Genomic DNA, 14,391 nt, shown 5'->3' on the forward strand with positions numbered 1-14,391 from the left:
ACTGTACCCTTTAACTAGAACCATCCGCACGGCATAACGCAAGCTTAGGCTATGAACCTGGAGGACATCGATTGCTGCAGGTCCTTGGTCCCGTCCCTCGCGGGACAAGCAGGATCACCACACTCGACTACCGTGACGACGGGGAAAATGCAATCGAGCAACATGGATTCGATTACAAAGCGCCCAACTCCCGAGCTTGCTTTTGTAGACGCGCCACGATGACGCGTCGCTGTAGCGCAAGGAACGCGTCTCGCTCGTTGGGCGGTGCGTTCACAGCCGCGACTTGGTCCGCTAACACCGTTTGCGCGTCTGCGACTTTGCGAAGCAGCTGGTTGTGCGTCTCGAGCAGTTCATTCCGGCGCTTCCAAATGGCACGTTTTGACGTTGGAGAGTCAACTTCGGAGACCTTGAGCTTCTTGACCGGCGACGTCGACGCTACAACTTCGCGCGGCCGTTTCAGTGGCGAGCATGGTTGTAGGAGGCACTGTTGTAGCGAATGCACGAGTCCTTCGATCTCTGGTGCGATGGCACAGACGCGCGGTGCGACCTCATGCATCCGCGCCGCCGACTCCTGCGACCAGCGCCAGACGTCGAGGAACTTGAAATCCGTGCCGTTGTTTGGATCCGACTTGTAGCGTGCAAGGGCGGCAATGGCGACGTCCTGCTTCTCGCTAATGCCGGCATTGGGTTGCTCCGACGTGTAGCACTCTGTGAAGCGGCGAAGTTCGGGTTGGATCGCCCGCCAGCGGTCGGGGAGCTCGCTCTGCCATATCCGCCGAATATCACCGGGCAGCCATCCAGAAAAGACGGCATCGTTGTGCACACAGCCCCAAAAATCGGCGCCGTTGGCGATGCTGGTGCCAACGTCCAGGTCGAGCGTCGTTGTCACGATGGCCTTGACGAGGCGCTCGTCCTGCTTGTGTTGCCAGTACCGGTAGCGTTCGAGGTCGCGTCGTTCCATGGTTTGTGAGTGAAATGAAATCTGCTTTACTCGCTGTGATTGGCCAGATCCATGGCCGTACGAACGTTTGATTGGTGGCTTCGAGCGATGCAAAGGGTTAGTTTGGTCCAGGCTGCCCATAGAAGTAGCAACTGGTACTTCGAAACAAAACAAAATGTACAAAATGCGCTTTGTTCATAGCCTTCGTCAGTCACGTGTGTATCCTTGTCCGCGGCTCAGGATAGCTACATAGCTGGGTGACATGTATTGTCCCTGCAAGTTGCGAGTCCATGCATGTTGAACGTTTTGTTTCACAAAAGAGACAAGTCCAAGGACCCGCGGTGCCGCGACGAGAAGGCTGCCGTGCGGTACGACATGCTAGGGTCATGGTCCCGCACCGGTGGCCCTCGAACCGGCTTGGTGTCGGACGTCGTCGGCAGCGGACGTTGCAATGGCAAGGCGGCGCCGTCGCCCAGGACGGCCGATTCGACTGCTGCAATGCGCTTCAGGATCAGATCGAGACGGTCACCAATCTCCGAGAGCTTCTCGGACCGATTCGACTTGATGTACGTGGCAACCCCATCGACAATGGTGCCCACATTGACGCCTACTATAGTACAGTAGTTTCATGACCCGTGTTTCGAAACATCATTGTAGACAATCTGTACCTGTGCGCGCCGACGCCGGCATCGTCGTGGTCGCCGTTTGTTGCGATAGTATGGATGGGTGCGGTCCGAAGGGTACCTCGGGCGACTAAGGATCGCTTAAGAAACTATGATTCTAGATTAATAAAATGCGTACCGACGGCGTGACGACGCCGCGCGAGAGCTTGCGGAGGGTCTCCATGCGCTTGATGGTCGCCATGTTTTCGGTCAAGCGTACAAAGTTGTTCTTAAAGGCGGTTTTTAGCACTTTGCCGCGAATGTTGCGCAGGATTTCAGGGTACAAGCCGGAGGAGAGAATGTCTTCCAAGTCAAATTTGGTGAGAATTTGAACGTGGAGGTACGTGAACGCGCGCACGGCGACCTTGCGCTGGCGATACGTGAGTATAATGTCCTACCGCATCATTTTGATTTGGGATAGGTATGGTCCATGCATTGGCTCAACTATCGCAATGGATCCAACACATACCTCGCCGAAGAATGAGCCGGCACCCACCATGACCTTGCCGCGCGTCGCAAACCCGCGTTCCACCAAGTACCTGCGACATCCTTCAGCTCCAGGCGATATATACAAGACAAAGTGTACATTTTCGTGTTGTACTCGCCTTGGCGAATGACGGCCTCGGACGGCGGGAAGCACTCGGGACGCAATACCATTGCCAGCTAGACATAGTATGACTATTCCAAGTAGCCAACTCTAAGAACGTACAGCTGTGATAAATTGAGAGCGTTCGCGGTCGTCCGAGCAGCTGAAGAAATCGATCTTGCTAATCCACTGGTTGTTGTACAAGGCGACTTCGCCGCGGAGCCCCGGCGACATGGCGAGGAGGAGGTCCCGGTTCTTCTTCTCGCGAAGAAGCGACCGCGATGAGAAGAAAAAGTCACGTAATCGCGACGAGAGGTCCGACGGCAGCTGGTTGAAGCGGCAAAACTCGTTGAGCGTGTCGATGGTCTGATGAAACTCGGATGTTGCCGCGTCCATTGCACTCAAAATGCGGCAGACGCCACCAACGACGTATGCATACGTGCCACCGCCAAGGACCATGCAAACGATCGAGAGCGCGCGCTCCCCCGGGGTCGCGGGGCCCTACTCCAGCGCTATGAACGACTTGATATATATCTAGTATGACGCGTACCACGTCACCGTAGCCGATCGTGGTGAGTGTCATAACTGACCAGTAGAGCGCAGAGATGTACTGAACGAGCACTTCGCAGTCGATGAGCGCGTCCGGGCCCATGTAGTGATCGGTGAGCCAGTTGTAGTGACGCCCGTTCACGTCCAAGTTGGTTTCGAGGTCCACGACCGCGCGAAAGACGCACGCAATCTACACAACGCGCATCTTCTAGTATCCAACGTTAGGATAGACGAGATAGATACCCAGTGCGCGATCATCAAGACAAAAAAGCAAAACTTGGCCAAGGCCAACGTCGCATAGTTCATGCTCATCTTGACCTCCCAGTACTGAAAAACACTGGCGTCTATAGAAGAAACCTCGTGATTAACATCCCAAAAAGAGACAGTACCTTGCACGACGCGGATGACCTTCATGAGGCGGAAGAGCCGAAGGATACGCATAAAGCGGAGCCGACCGAGCGCTGGCGACGTGACCATGAGCCCGATAGTGTTAAACGGGAGCACCGAGACGAGGTCGATGAAAAACCTACGCACACTTAAGACACTGCATATTTGGTAACTCGTCGTCCGTACCAGCCACGGACGTAGTGATAGACGATCAGCTTGGCGTCCGTGATCCACATGTTGTTGTCCGCGTCAAAATACTAAGCAATACGAGCATGACATCAATCGCTTGCCTGTAGCGAAGGACGTTCGCACCACGAGGAAGAAGCGAAGCACCATGTCGAGGAAGAAGCACACGTCGACTAGACACCCATTAGCATCGAGACAATTCGCGCAGCAGGAAGCTACCGAGTGTGTTGAGGCCAAAGAGCGCGTCGAAACTCGGTGTCAAGAACGCCGTCTCGAACGGCGTCACGACCGCTACAAGGCCATGCGTTTACACTAGAAATCCTGCGAAAGACTAAAGCGTCAAGTCTTTGGTACGGACCTGTGTAGAAGAGGAGGACGATCGAGAGAGCATCCCAGTTGCGCATGAATGTCGAGTGCGGATGAATCGGCTCGAGGCCACAAAAGCGCGCCGGTAGGACCACTCCCATGGTCGAGTGAAAGTCACGGTCCGTCACCTGGGGCTTTGAGAGGGACTGCACTGCGTCGGTCGTTGGCTTGGTAAAGATCGTCGTGTTGAAGCGGGTCGTCCTGGCCCGGCCGAGGGGTCGGGACTCGGACTCGCCTGGCGCGTTCGACGAGACACGGGCCGTCATGGCTCGACCAAGAGCTTGCTGAGGCCCTGGCTTCACTGGTACCCGCGGCACGCCCGACTTGATGCGCGTCGTGTCATCGCTGCTGGGTGGCGGGGGCCCGGACATACTTGTACGAGTCGTACCCGGTTGGCGCGAAACAGGTCGTAACTGATAGCGCAACGCTTAGAAAAGCCACTATTCTCAGCCACATTCACATTTGCGTGCTCGTCCAACCAGGTGTACCGACTACGATAATGCACGAATGTCAACAACTTGTCTTCCAGAAGGCACCGCCACGGCAGTGCGAGTAGTCGCCACCACTAGTATAATGTAGACAGATGCTGCAGGGACGCAGAGGTACCCCATGTTGCGCATGTCAAGCCCGAACGCCTTGTACACAGCATCCCACACGATGGTGACATCCCACTACGCACGGGATACCTAACCGCACCGACAGGATTGTGCTTTTTTGGCGACAGCCACGCAAAATGTCCTGGCGTTCACACAAAGTTGTCTATCAAGGAGCCTCTAAAACCCCAGGTCGGTGAGTTTGGTTTGCAGCCGGTCGCGGAGGTACTGCGCATCCGGCGTGTACACGCACACGTCGCCGTTGCCAAGACCGACGAGCAGATGCATGTCGTTGGCCGAGAGGCAGAGCGCGTGGATCGGGCTCTGGAACGCTCTCAATCCGCGCGTCTCGTCGCTGCCATCGAACTCGCGCTGGATCGAGAGGTCGTGCACGCGGTACACGGTGATCGTCTGGCCGCGCCCGCCAAGAAGAATCGCGTCGCCGTCCTATGCACGTCTTGTATCAGCTTGATACAACACGGTATGGATGCTACCTGTGTCAGCGCAAACGCCTGGGCTTTTTGATCAATGACCCGCGACGCGAGGCAGTCGCCGTTGATCGAGTACCGATAGAGCGTCGACGTCGAATCACAATACGTCAGGATCGACCCGTACGTACTGAGCCCAACGTACGTCAAGCGCGCGAGCCGCGAGGCGTCCGGGCGCAGCGTGCGAATGTACCGGCCGTTGCTCAGCGTATGCACAATGATGGTGCCGTCCCGACTCGCACTCAGAACCACGTCCATGTCGCACGAGACCGCGACGCTTGCGACGCCGTCGTCATGACCAAACAAGACAAAACTCGGCGTCCGGCGGAGCTCGCAGACCTTGTCGCGCCATACGAGCGGCCACACCTAGTACAATGCTCCCTAAGGCTCAGCGATATGACGACGTGATCTGATACCATGACCGTGTTGTCGGACGAGCCGGTGACAAGGACGCGGCCGTCTGCACTCACAGCAACACACGTAACGACATCGTGGTGCCCACGGACGCTCTGGCCATGCTCGGACGCGCTGCCGTCGACGAGTCGAGTAACCTGAATGCTGTGGTCCCAGTGCCCGACCGAGAAGACGTGCTTGCCGTGCACCGCAAAGAGGTTGGACGATAACGTCATGGCCGACTCGGCGTACGTCGTCACTGCTCGCGTCGCAAATGGACCACCGAGCACGTGCATCGACGTTGGCGTCGGCGCGAAAACGAAGGGCGGCTCGTGGTCGGGCGGCAGTGCCTTCCACTTGTGCAAGCTCAATCGGCGGCTCGCATCGATCGCCAAAACCGCCTCGTCAATTAGCGAAAGACACAAAATCGGGCGTCGACTCCGGCTGCCGCGCACCCGCGGGTGGCCGACCCACTGCGCGACACGGACTAGCGACCGAATCGTATCGATCGACGGCGACCGCGGTGGGTGCGGGCGAAGCAGAAGCTGCGACGGCGTCTGGCCAAAGCAGTCCATTTGCCGCAGCGTGGTTGCATACAGCATCGGGTCGGTAGCTTCGAGCTTGTCGAGGTCGACAGCGCCGTCGTACGTCAGGTGAAAGTACACGTTGCACGCGTCGACGGCGTGGTCCGTGCCGCCAAAGAGCGGCGGGCGCTGCTTGTAGCCGAATATCAAGTCGATCCATTCGTGCAAGTGCGTCGAGACGTAGTCGCTCTCGAGCGCTTCTCGGTGCAGCCGAATAAACTCGTGGGCCGAGCCGTGGGCCCACGGCGGCAAGACAACGTTGTCGACGACGTCACCGTTCTGCTTGGTCCCCAGCTCGATCCGGTTTGTATTGAGAAGGAACTCGGGGAGGCAGTAAAACTCGGGCAAGAGCTCGCGCACGTCGCTTGGGTTGGTCGTGCAGCTCCGGTACGAGGCTTCGATCGAGTGGAACAATCGATCCGCGTGGTCGAGCTTGCCTAGACACGTCAATCTCAAAACTCCAACTCCAACCTCAAAATGCATGGTGGCATGAACATCGAAGCGCGTACCGCCTTGCAGCTGCTTGTGGTAGCTCGTGAATGGCTGCAATCGCAGCAAAAAGCCAATGACAAACGCAGAGCACGAGTAGTGCGTGCCATAGTGAAACGGAGGGAGCTGGGGCATGTCGTCCTCCTACGCTCATGTAGCTGTAGTATCCTATCCAACGTAGGGATAGGATACCGAATGCGGCGTCTGGAGCGACCGCTGGTACTCGACTTCGAGCACCTTGTAGCGCTCCGTGAAGAACGTCAAGCTCGCGTCGTTCTGCACGCCAATTGGCCGCGAGAGATTGCGAAAGGTCGCCGGGTTGGTCAAATCAAGCGTGTCACTCGTATAATCGGACAAGACCCACGGGAAAATCTACGAAAAATTTGGGAAAATGTTTGTTGCAACTTTGAAATACCGGGTACTGCGCGAGATCGTTGTACGTACGCCCCGCCACCGTGTTGAGATGCATGAGGTACTCGAAATTCGAGAGCTTTCGGTCGACCCAGCGCTGGGTCGCACTCGAGTGCTCGAACCGCGCGCGCGGCGTGCGCCCGAGCGACGGCTGCAGCGATGGCGGTTGCATGAAGCGGAGCGTTTGCTGCAGCAAGGCGGCAGCTTTCTTGTCGAGAAAATGCACGAAAATGGTCGCGCCATCGCGAAAGAAGAACTCGAGCGCCGAGGATCGAAACTGGAACCGACGGCTCTCGACTTGCAGCAAGCCCTACCCACAAAGTATTTGTCGTGCGTTAGAGCAGAGGAGACTCACCGGCAGCGGCCATTTGATGTGCTTGCTCGTTGCTTGCACGACCAGACTGAGGTACGTCGGGTACAGATGCAGATGACATGGCTCGTGCTTGGTCTTGGCGATCCACATGCACTCGAACGACACGATGCGTGCCCCGGGGTCGATGCCGTCGGTCAGCGCAACTAGCGGCGTCTGCTCGTTGCCGGCTTCGTCGCGCATCTTGAGCTTTTCGTAAAAGTCTTCGTTGTACGCGGCAAGCGCCTTGGCCTGGAGGAGCTCGGTCGCCAGCGACAGCTGCGCATCTGTTTGCGAGATGGTCGGCGGCTCGGTCAAAGCCATCGGCGTCGCATCCCGGGCGTAATACCGCTTGAGTTTACAGCGCTCTCGCCGCGCGTTCTCGGCGCTGTCAAGCTTCCAATGCACGGCGACGCCGCGGCTACCGTCATAGCCCCACGATGCGCGCTCGTTCGTGAGCGATCGCAGCAGACGCTGCCACGTGTGACTCGCGTGTACGCGCTGCTTCTCGTACGAATCGCTCGTTAGCTTCCACACCGACCGCTCCCACTGCATGGCGCTGCTCAAGATGTCGTCCATGGTCTAGTGTCATTCGATCAGCGATAGGAACGTGATGCCAAGGACATTACCTTGGACGTATACCGATGGTGGTGGCACTGCCGTGCAAGCAGCTCCCAGTGTACTCCAGCCAGCGACTCGCGTGCGACCTACGGGCAAATGTCAAAGACCACGCAGCGTTGATCGAGTGTATACGATTTGACGCCGCTCGGAGGCCATCTCGGCTGCCCAATGGCCGCTGTCGTCCGTCATTGGGTCGTATGGCGGCACAAGCACGTCCCAGTGCGCCCACTCGAGCGACGGCAACTGCAACGCACTCCGCAACTCGGCCAACAACGCTGTTGCCACCAGCTCGGACGACGCCGTTGGCGCCACAGATGACGTCGACGACTGCTGCAGGTCGAGGAAACGCAGTTGCAGCAGCGCCTTGTGCCGGCGTGCAAGGTCCAATGTTGTTTGACGCAACTCGCCCTGCGGCTCGGCTCTGCAGAGGCCCGAGACGACGGCCAAGGCGCGCAGAATGTACCGCTGAGCGTCGCCGCGGGCGTGGGGGCACTGGTCATGGAAGAGGTACTCGTGGAGCAAGGGCACGGCGTGCTGCAACGGCAGCAGGAGACGCAAGACCGCACGCACGACGCCGCCCTTTCGAGCCGTCCACGGCTGCGCCGTCTCGAGTTCAATCGGAAATGCCGTCCAGTACAGCATGTCCATACCTGTTCCATGTGTTTATATCTGCATCAAGATCCACAGAGAGAGGACGTACGCCGAAGCAGATGCAAGAGCGCTTCGACAAGCGCGACCGTCGGCGCGGCGCGACACCGGTCGTCTTCGACTACAAACACGAGGTGCCAGACGTTGGCGTGCACGAGGAGCCACTGCTGTCGATCCGCGTCCATCGGGTCGGACGAGGCGTACTGCCATTTCGACCCGTGGGCTTGCAGTCGGCTCGGCACATCCAAGTGCCGCAGGTGTTGCAGCAGCTGCGTCAAGTACCGCTGGCGCATTTCATCGGCCAGCGATTCTGGCGATAAGATCGCATCGAGAAGCGCGAGACACCGGTGCACGGTGACCCAGCCGTCGACAGCCGTCGCGATGCAGTGCACCGACCACGTGACAGCGACATTGAGCACGACTTGTCGGTCATCGTCCGTCTCGCAGCGCTGCATCACCAGCATCCACGACCGCAGGACGCGGTGGTGACACACGAGCTGCAAAAGCCGCAGCTGATGGTCAAGTCCGCGCAGCACATCGAGGCACGTGGGTAGTGACGCGCGGGGCATGGCCGCAAACAGCGCTGGCACGACAACGTGCCGACGGTCGTTGACGAGGAGACGCCAGCAGAGCAGAACCACGTCGTCGTACGCCTCGGCCGGTACAAACGCTAGGGCTGCGAGTACGTGTCCGACAGCGTCCGACGGTATCTCGTACATCGTCGTCGTCATCGTCGTCTCGGTCACACTGTCATCGTCCGAGAGCTCGCTGAAGCTGTAGCTGCTCATGCGGCGAAGGTGCGACGCGAAGCGCACGTCGTTGTGCGAGGCCGCAAGGCGCGGCTTGAACGCAAGCGCCGTCGCAAGCACGGTCGACGGCATCGACACCGAGTGCGGGCGGTGCGCCACGGTCTCGACCGGCGATACACTCAGACACTGTACGACAATTTCAAGCCCGAGCAGCTTGAGGTGTCCAGACAACTGCGGCCGTCGGAGCACGAGCGCCACGACAGCGTCGGCCGCCGAGAGGGGCGAGCCAAACCCGCTCCACGGCGTGACGCAATAATGCGGGTCCAAATTGGCATCCGGCGTGTTGACTTGGCGCCGGACCTCCTTCTCGACAAGCGCCGCGAGCGTTGGCGCCAGCGTTGGCTCGGCAAAGAGGCGGAGGAGCACGTTCAGAACATCTTTCTTTTGCATATCGTCGCCCGAGAAGGCGAGGAAGCCCGTGAGCGCGTTCACATCGGCGGCCTCGAGGCTTTTCTTGGTGCGAAGCAGCGTCTCGAGGAGTTCGAGAAGCGCGTCGCGCACTTCGTGGCACTCGGCGGCACTCAGATGGGACGCCACATGTGCGTGCGTCTCGGGGTGACACCACTCGCGTCGATTGAACATGGCGCCTTTTTCAAAGTGGCTAGGCGACAATACACCCGCGGTTGCGTCCATGCAGCCGCCTTCGCTCGCCCAAATTGCAGTCGGCGGTGTAAACCAATAGTGTAGCCGGAGATCGTCGAGGAGCTTGCGCACGGTCAGATGCGCCGGCCACGGCAAGCTCGGTGAGAGCACGAGCCGGCGCAGCGTTGCCACCGCGTACAACTGCACGTGGAGCGGTGCAAACGACCAGAGATACAAGTTACCGAGCCAGTGCTTGATGATGAGGCCTTGCACAGGTCGTGGCGCGTCGAGCAAGAGCGCCGTCATGACATCAACGACCTGAATCGTACGGTGCTGCGGCGCCATGCGACTGAGAAGATATGCCACGACCCGCACGCCGTGGCCTTCATGAAGAAATCGCTGGTTCGCACTGTGGTCGTGCTGCAGCGCCATGAGCAGCTGCAGCACATTCGCCGTCAGATCCGGACTCGGCTCATAGTCAAACAGCGCCAGCAGCGGCAAGACGACTGCAATGCCACCGATGCAATCGAGAACGTCGACGACATACCGCGTGTACACGTGGTACGTGCCTTCGAGACGTCGCGCCGCGAGTTGATGCGGTGTCGCCTCTTGAAAGTGCAAGCTGCCGTTGAGAAAGTACTGGCCTTCCCACACGCTCGGGTGGTAGCTCCAGAGAAGCTCGTCAAGGAGCGGGTCTGGTCGCGCCAAGAGCATGTCTGGGCCGCGGCGGTGCAACAGTCGCACGTGCTCGCGCGAGAGCGTTCTTCGAAACAAGTAGACGGCGCCCAGTTGCAATCGCCCGAGGTGCGTCACGCCGACATCGCAGCCAATGTGGCACGACGTCACGGCCGCCAGCTCGATCGACGGCACGTCGTTCGTACTCCAGACCACGTCGCCGTCAAGACACACGCTCGCTTCGGGCCGCGTCCGGAATGACCCGGATGCGTGGGACCAGCTCAGGCAGTGCCACGTGTGCGGTACCAAGGGTACGTTCGTGGACACAAACACATTCTGCGGCATCGCATAGCACAAGACGCCCGACTGCACATAGAGATGGTAGCCGTCACCAGTCTCGTCGCGGATCGAGAGGAGCGTCTGCTTCTTCCGCGACGGCGCCTCGTCGAGACGGACCCACGTGTGCAGCGTGTAGCCGCGCGACGGCAGCGTAAACGACGGTGCGACATCGAGACCCGACTGCTCGCCATCGAGAAAGAAGAACCGGCTCGGGCCCACGCGCTTGGGCGTGACCATGCGGTAGAGGGCGTGGACAAGCGGCGCGGCGTGCGACGCCATCGACGGTTTTTGCAAGAGGCGGAAGAAGCGCTTGAGCTGCTTGACACCAATGCTGTGGAGGCCAATCTCGACCATGATCTGCAAGAGGCCATCGGACACGACGTCGGCTTCCAGTAAATCGAGGATCTGGTCGAGCGTCGCAGGCTGGACATAGCAGCACATCGACCGGTTCAACACCGCGTACGTCGCCGCGTCAAAGAGCTCGAGGAAGCGTCCGACGACAACGTGTTGCACCTCGACCACACAGCGCCGGAAGAGGAGCCAGAGCACGGGCACCGCGTCTGGGTTGTGGATCCGACAACCGGCACGATCGTTGTCGACCATCATCTTGAGAAAGAGCTCCATGGTCGCCAGCGAGATGGCGTCAGGCTCGGCGGCCAAGCACACGTCGACAAGAGGCGCGTACGCGACGCGGTCGTGATCGTGATCGTCGATTGCCGACCCGAGGAGCGACCGAAACTCGGCCTTGGACTCGCGGTTACCCGCCATGAGCAACGTGAGCACGGCGCCGACAGCTCGGATTACGCTGCCATGGCCCGGTGTCTCGACGTAATGGCGCGAGTGGAGCAAATTGGTGAGATGTACAAAGAGCCCACAGTCTCGGAACAGCTTTTGCGCCGCCGTCACGTACACACTCGATGCCAGCACAGAGTCGAGGACATCGACGAGCGCCATGACCACGTCGCCGACGCCACGCTGCGTCTGCGAGATGAGCTCGGAGAGTGACTGCGTGTACAGCTGGAAGAGCTGGGCGTGGAGCACGTCGGCCGATGTCGCAGCCACGTGCCGGCCAAAGAGAAGCTCCAGACCCGCGTGCAAGAGCCCCGGCAGCATCTGCAGTATGTACGGGACACACGTCGGGTCGTGCAGCAGCTGGAAAAGCGCCGGAAGGAGCCCGCAGCGCATCGTGAGCTCGACGTCGAGGACATCCACAGCCCGCAACGGGGTCACAAAGACGTGGAGGAAGCGAAGACTCGCTCGCCGGGCAAGTGACGACGCATCACTCTCATCGATGGGCCCGAGCAACCGCGCCACCAACGGGACATGCGCAAGAAAGAAGGCGTCAAAGGCGGCACCTTCGGCGTAGGCCAGCTGCTCGAGCACCGAGAGCATCGAGAAACGGAACCAAGCATCGTTCTCCTGACTCGTCGCGACCAGGCTCTTGAAGACTAGCCCCAAGTACGCTGTCTTGTCGGGAAGCGCGTGCATAATCCGCAAAAGCGTGGCCAGGACGACCGCATGGTACGTGGCAAAACAGCTGCGCGGGCCCTTGTCGAGCGCCGCGATCGTCGTCGACACATCGCCGAGCCGCAATGTGCGTGGATGTAAACAGCGCGCGCCGAGCGCGTCAAAGAGACTCGGGTGCCGCCACAGAAACGGCCACGCGTCGGCGTCACGCAGCGTAGTCGCGACGACCGTGCTCTGCGGATGCAAATGAAAGACGTGTCGGAGGAAGCACGCAGCGTGGAGCTCGACGCTGACGCCGGCGACGTGGCGGCGCGCAGCGCGGCTCCAGTTTAATGCCACAAGGATTATGTGCTCGAAAAAGCCAGCGATCGGTGACGCGCTCAGGTCGACCGGCATCGTCGTGTCGAGGAAGCGCACCGCCGGGGTCGCAAACGTGAGAAAGAGCGTGTCAAACAGCGCCTTGTAGCAGAGGTTGGCGTGGTGCCATGCGTGATGCGCCGGTGTCGACAATGCGAGGCGCTGCGCGCCACAGGCCGCGACTAGCCCGGTCGCGACAAAGCGCGTCGCATGGTGCTGACACGCATAGCACAAGACGCGGTCGCCGGTCGCAGCTTCCACATCCGAAAAGAGATCGCCATGCAGCGTCAGCGCATACGTCGGGTGTTCGCCGGACGTCCGCGGTTCGATCGTCGTTGTCGACGATGCGAGCTGCAGCGACGTGTCGAGGAGCCAGCGCAGCGGCGACTGTACGAGGCTGAGCTTTTCGGCAAAAACGAGCCAGAGATTATCGGCGGTCGCACACACTTCGAGGCCGACACGGAGCACCATGGACGTGAGCGACGTCTCTTGCGCCATGCGCTGGGCCGAGCCCGATGGCTGCTTGGCGTCCAAAAGCAGCACATCAAAGAGCGCTGATAAGAAGGCGTCCCCAACTATCGGCGCCGACGACGTACTTCGGTGGACGCAGAGCAGCGCCCCGAGGAGTCCGAGCACATCGAGCTGCAGCGGGATCCATGGCGACACCACGTGATGCGAGGTGAGGTCGGCGGCCCGGGTCGCGGCGAAAACGACGAGAAGGCTCTCGATACAAACGTGTTCAAAGGCGCGAAGTGGCGGCAGCGCATAGAACGCGTGCTGCAGAAAGCCCATCGGCGTCGGCTTCTTCGAGTCAAAGTAGTAGTCGGTCCACTCGTGGTGGACGTCGTCAAGCGCTGACAAGCACGCATCCGAGGGGTCAGCGCTTCCGGAAGCAGTGGCAGGTGAGAGCAGGTCGGGCATCGCGACGTCGACGTCGGCCCACTGCTTCCAGAGCGCGCTGGACCCGACAAAGCACACCTCGAGAAGCCTTGCCCAGCTCCGTAGCGTATCGTAGAGGCAGATCCGATCGTCGTCGTCATCGCTGTCGCCGTCTCCCTCGTGTCGCACGGTCACGTGATCGAGCCATGTTTGCAGCAGCGTCGTCAGGGGGCCAAAGAGGCAGGCGATGCCGGCGCCGTCGTGAAGCCGCAGCACGATTGCTTGGTTGCGCTTCCAGCGCAGCGCCTTGGACAAGACGCGAAGCGCGACCGAGAGACGAACGCACAGCGCGTGTTGTAGCGCGTACAGCATCTCGTCGACGACCAGCGTGAGCGCGCCAAGTGGCCAGTCGCCCGCGCTCATCGTATCGTAGCCGACGTACGTTTGCTGGAGCACCTCGACGTCGTGGAGGAAGCGTGCCAGCTCCGACGCGGGCCGCTCATCTACCTCGAGGTGGTTCAAGTGGAGGTAGCGCTCCCATATGGCAGCGAAGGCCGAACCGCGCAGATCCATGGGCCTGTCGTCGGCGCTCCACGGGGCGAAGCAGCTGTCGGTCGACCGGTAGGCGCTTGGCGGTGCGGCGAGCACGTCCGAGACCGAGTACGGGGCGCTCTCCACGAGGTCGAAGCCCATGAGGTTGTGGAGGAGGACGTCGCCGACAATGCTGCCCTCCGTGCCATCGCCGGACTCGTCCATGCGCCTGATTGGGCTCGTGGATATTTCCTGCGACAATGAATATTATGGCCTGCGACCTGATCGGAGATAAACGGAAGTAGTGTATGCCGAGAGGCACAACGGGCAGCATTGTACACGAACAATCGTACACTATATAGAGTGCATTGCCAAAAAGTAGGCCCCCCTACCTCGAAGTGCGTCGAAAAAGAATCGACAAGCAAAGGAGAAGGGTGCGTAACGTCGGTGGGGACCCTCGTTTTTCAACGCGTCGAATCAACTGCCCGAATCTTCGACCA

The 14,391-nt window shown here is 59.9% G+C and overlaps 3 protein-coding genes across 3 annotated transcripts; all 3 read right to left on the reverse strand.

Moving 5' to 3' along the window:
- Positions 1-141: 141 nt before the first annotated feature.
- Positions 142-986, reverse strand: SDRG_15281 (hypothetical protein). Its single transcript, XM_008621449.1, has one exon. It carries the CDS (start codon positions 959-961, stop codon positions 173-175), a length of 789 nt encoding a protein of 262 aa, XP_008619671.1. The 5' UTR covers positions 962-986; the 3' UTR covers positions 142-172.
- A 140-nt stretch (positions 987-1,126) lies between these two features.
- Positions 1,127-4,003, reverse strand: SDRG_15282 (hypothetical protein). Its single transcript, XM_008621450.1, has 12 exons — positions 3,669-4,003; positions 3,530-3,601; positions 3,393-3,483; positions 3,127-3,296; positions 2,981-3,081; positions 2,739-2,927; positions 2,312-2,689; positions 2,189-2,265; positions 2,072-2,141; positions 1,742-1,996; positions 1,609-1,693; positions 1,127-1,550 (listed from the first exon to the last, which is right to left on the reverse strand). The coding sequence occupies exons 1-12, from the start codon at positions 3,940-3,942 to the stop codon at positions 1,252-1,254; spliced, it is 2,061 nt and encodes a 686-aa protein (XP_008619672.1). The 5' UTR covers positions 3,943-4,003; the 3' UTR covers positions 1,127-1,251.
- A 371-nt stretch (positions 4,004-4,374) lies between these two features.
- SDRG_15283 (hypothetical protein) lies at positions 4,375-14,145 on the reverse strand. Its single transcript, XM_008621451.1, has 10 exons — positions 8,305-14,145; positions 7,737-8,254; positions 7,613-7,690; positions 6,990-7,565; positions 6,639-6,944; positions 6,461-6,595; positions 6,244-6,367; positions 5,174-6,171; positions 4,764-5,123; positions 4,375-4,716 (listed from the first exon to the last, which is right to left on the reverse strand). The coding sequence occupies exons 1-10, from the start codon at positions 14,114-14,116 to the stop codon at positions 4,450-4,452; spliced, it is 9,174 nt and encodes a 3,057-aa protein (XP_008619673.1). The 5' UTR covers positions 14,117-14,145; the 3' UTR covers positions 4,375-4,449.
- Between the last annotated feature and the right edge of the window lie 246 nt (positions 14,146-14,391).

This window comes from Saprolegnia diclina (assembly GCF_000281045.1).
Source record: "Saprolegnia diclina VS20 unplaced genomic scaffold supercont1.87, whole genome shotgun sequence".
In the NCBI taxonomy this organism is placed as follows: domain Eukaryota; phylum Oomycota; class Saprolegniomycetes; order Saprolegniales; family Saprolegniaceae; genus Saprolegnia; species Saprolegnia diclina.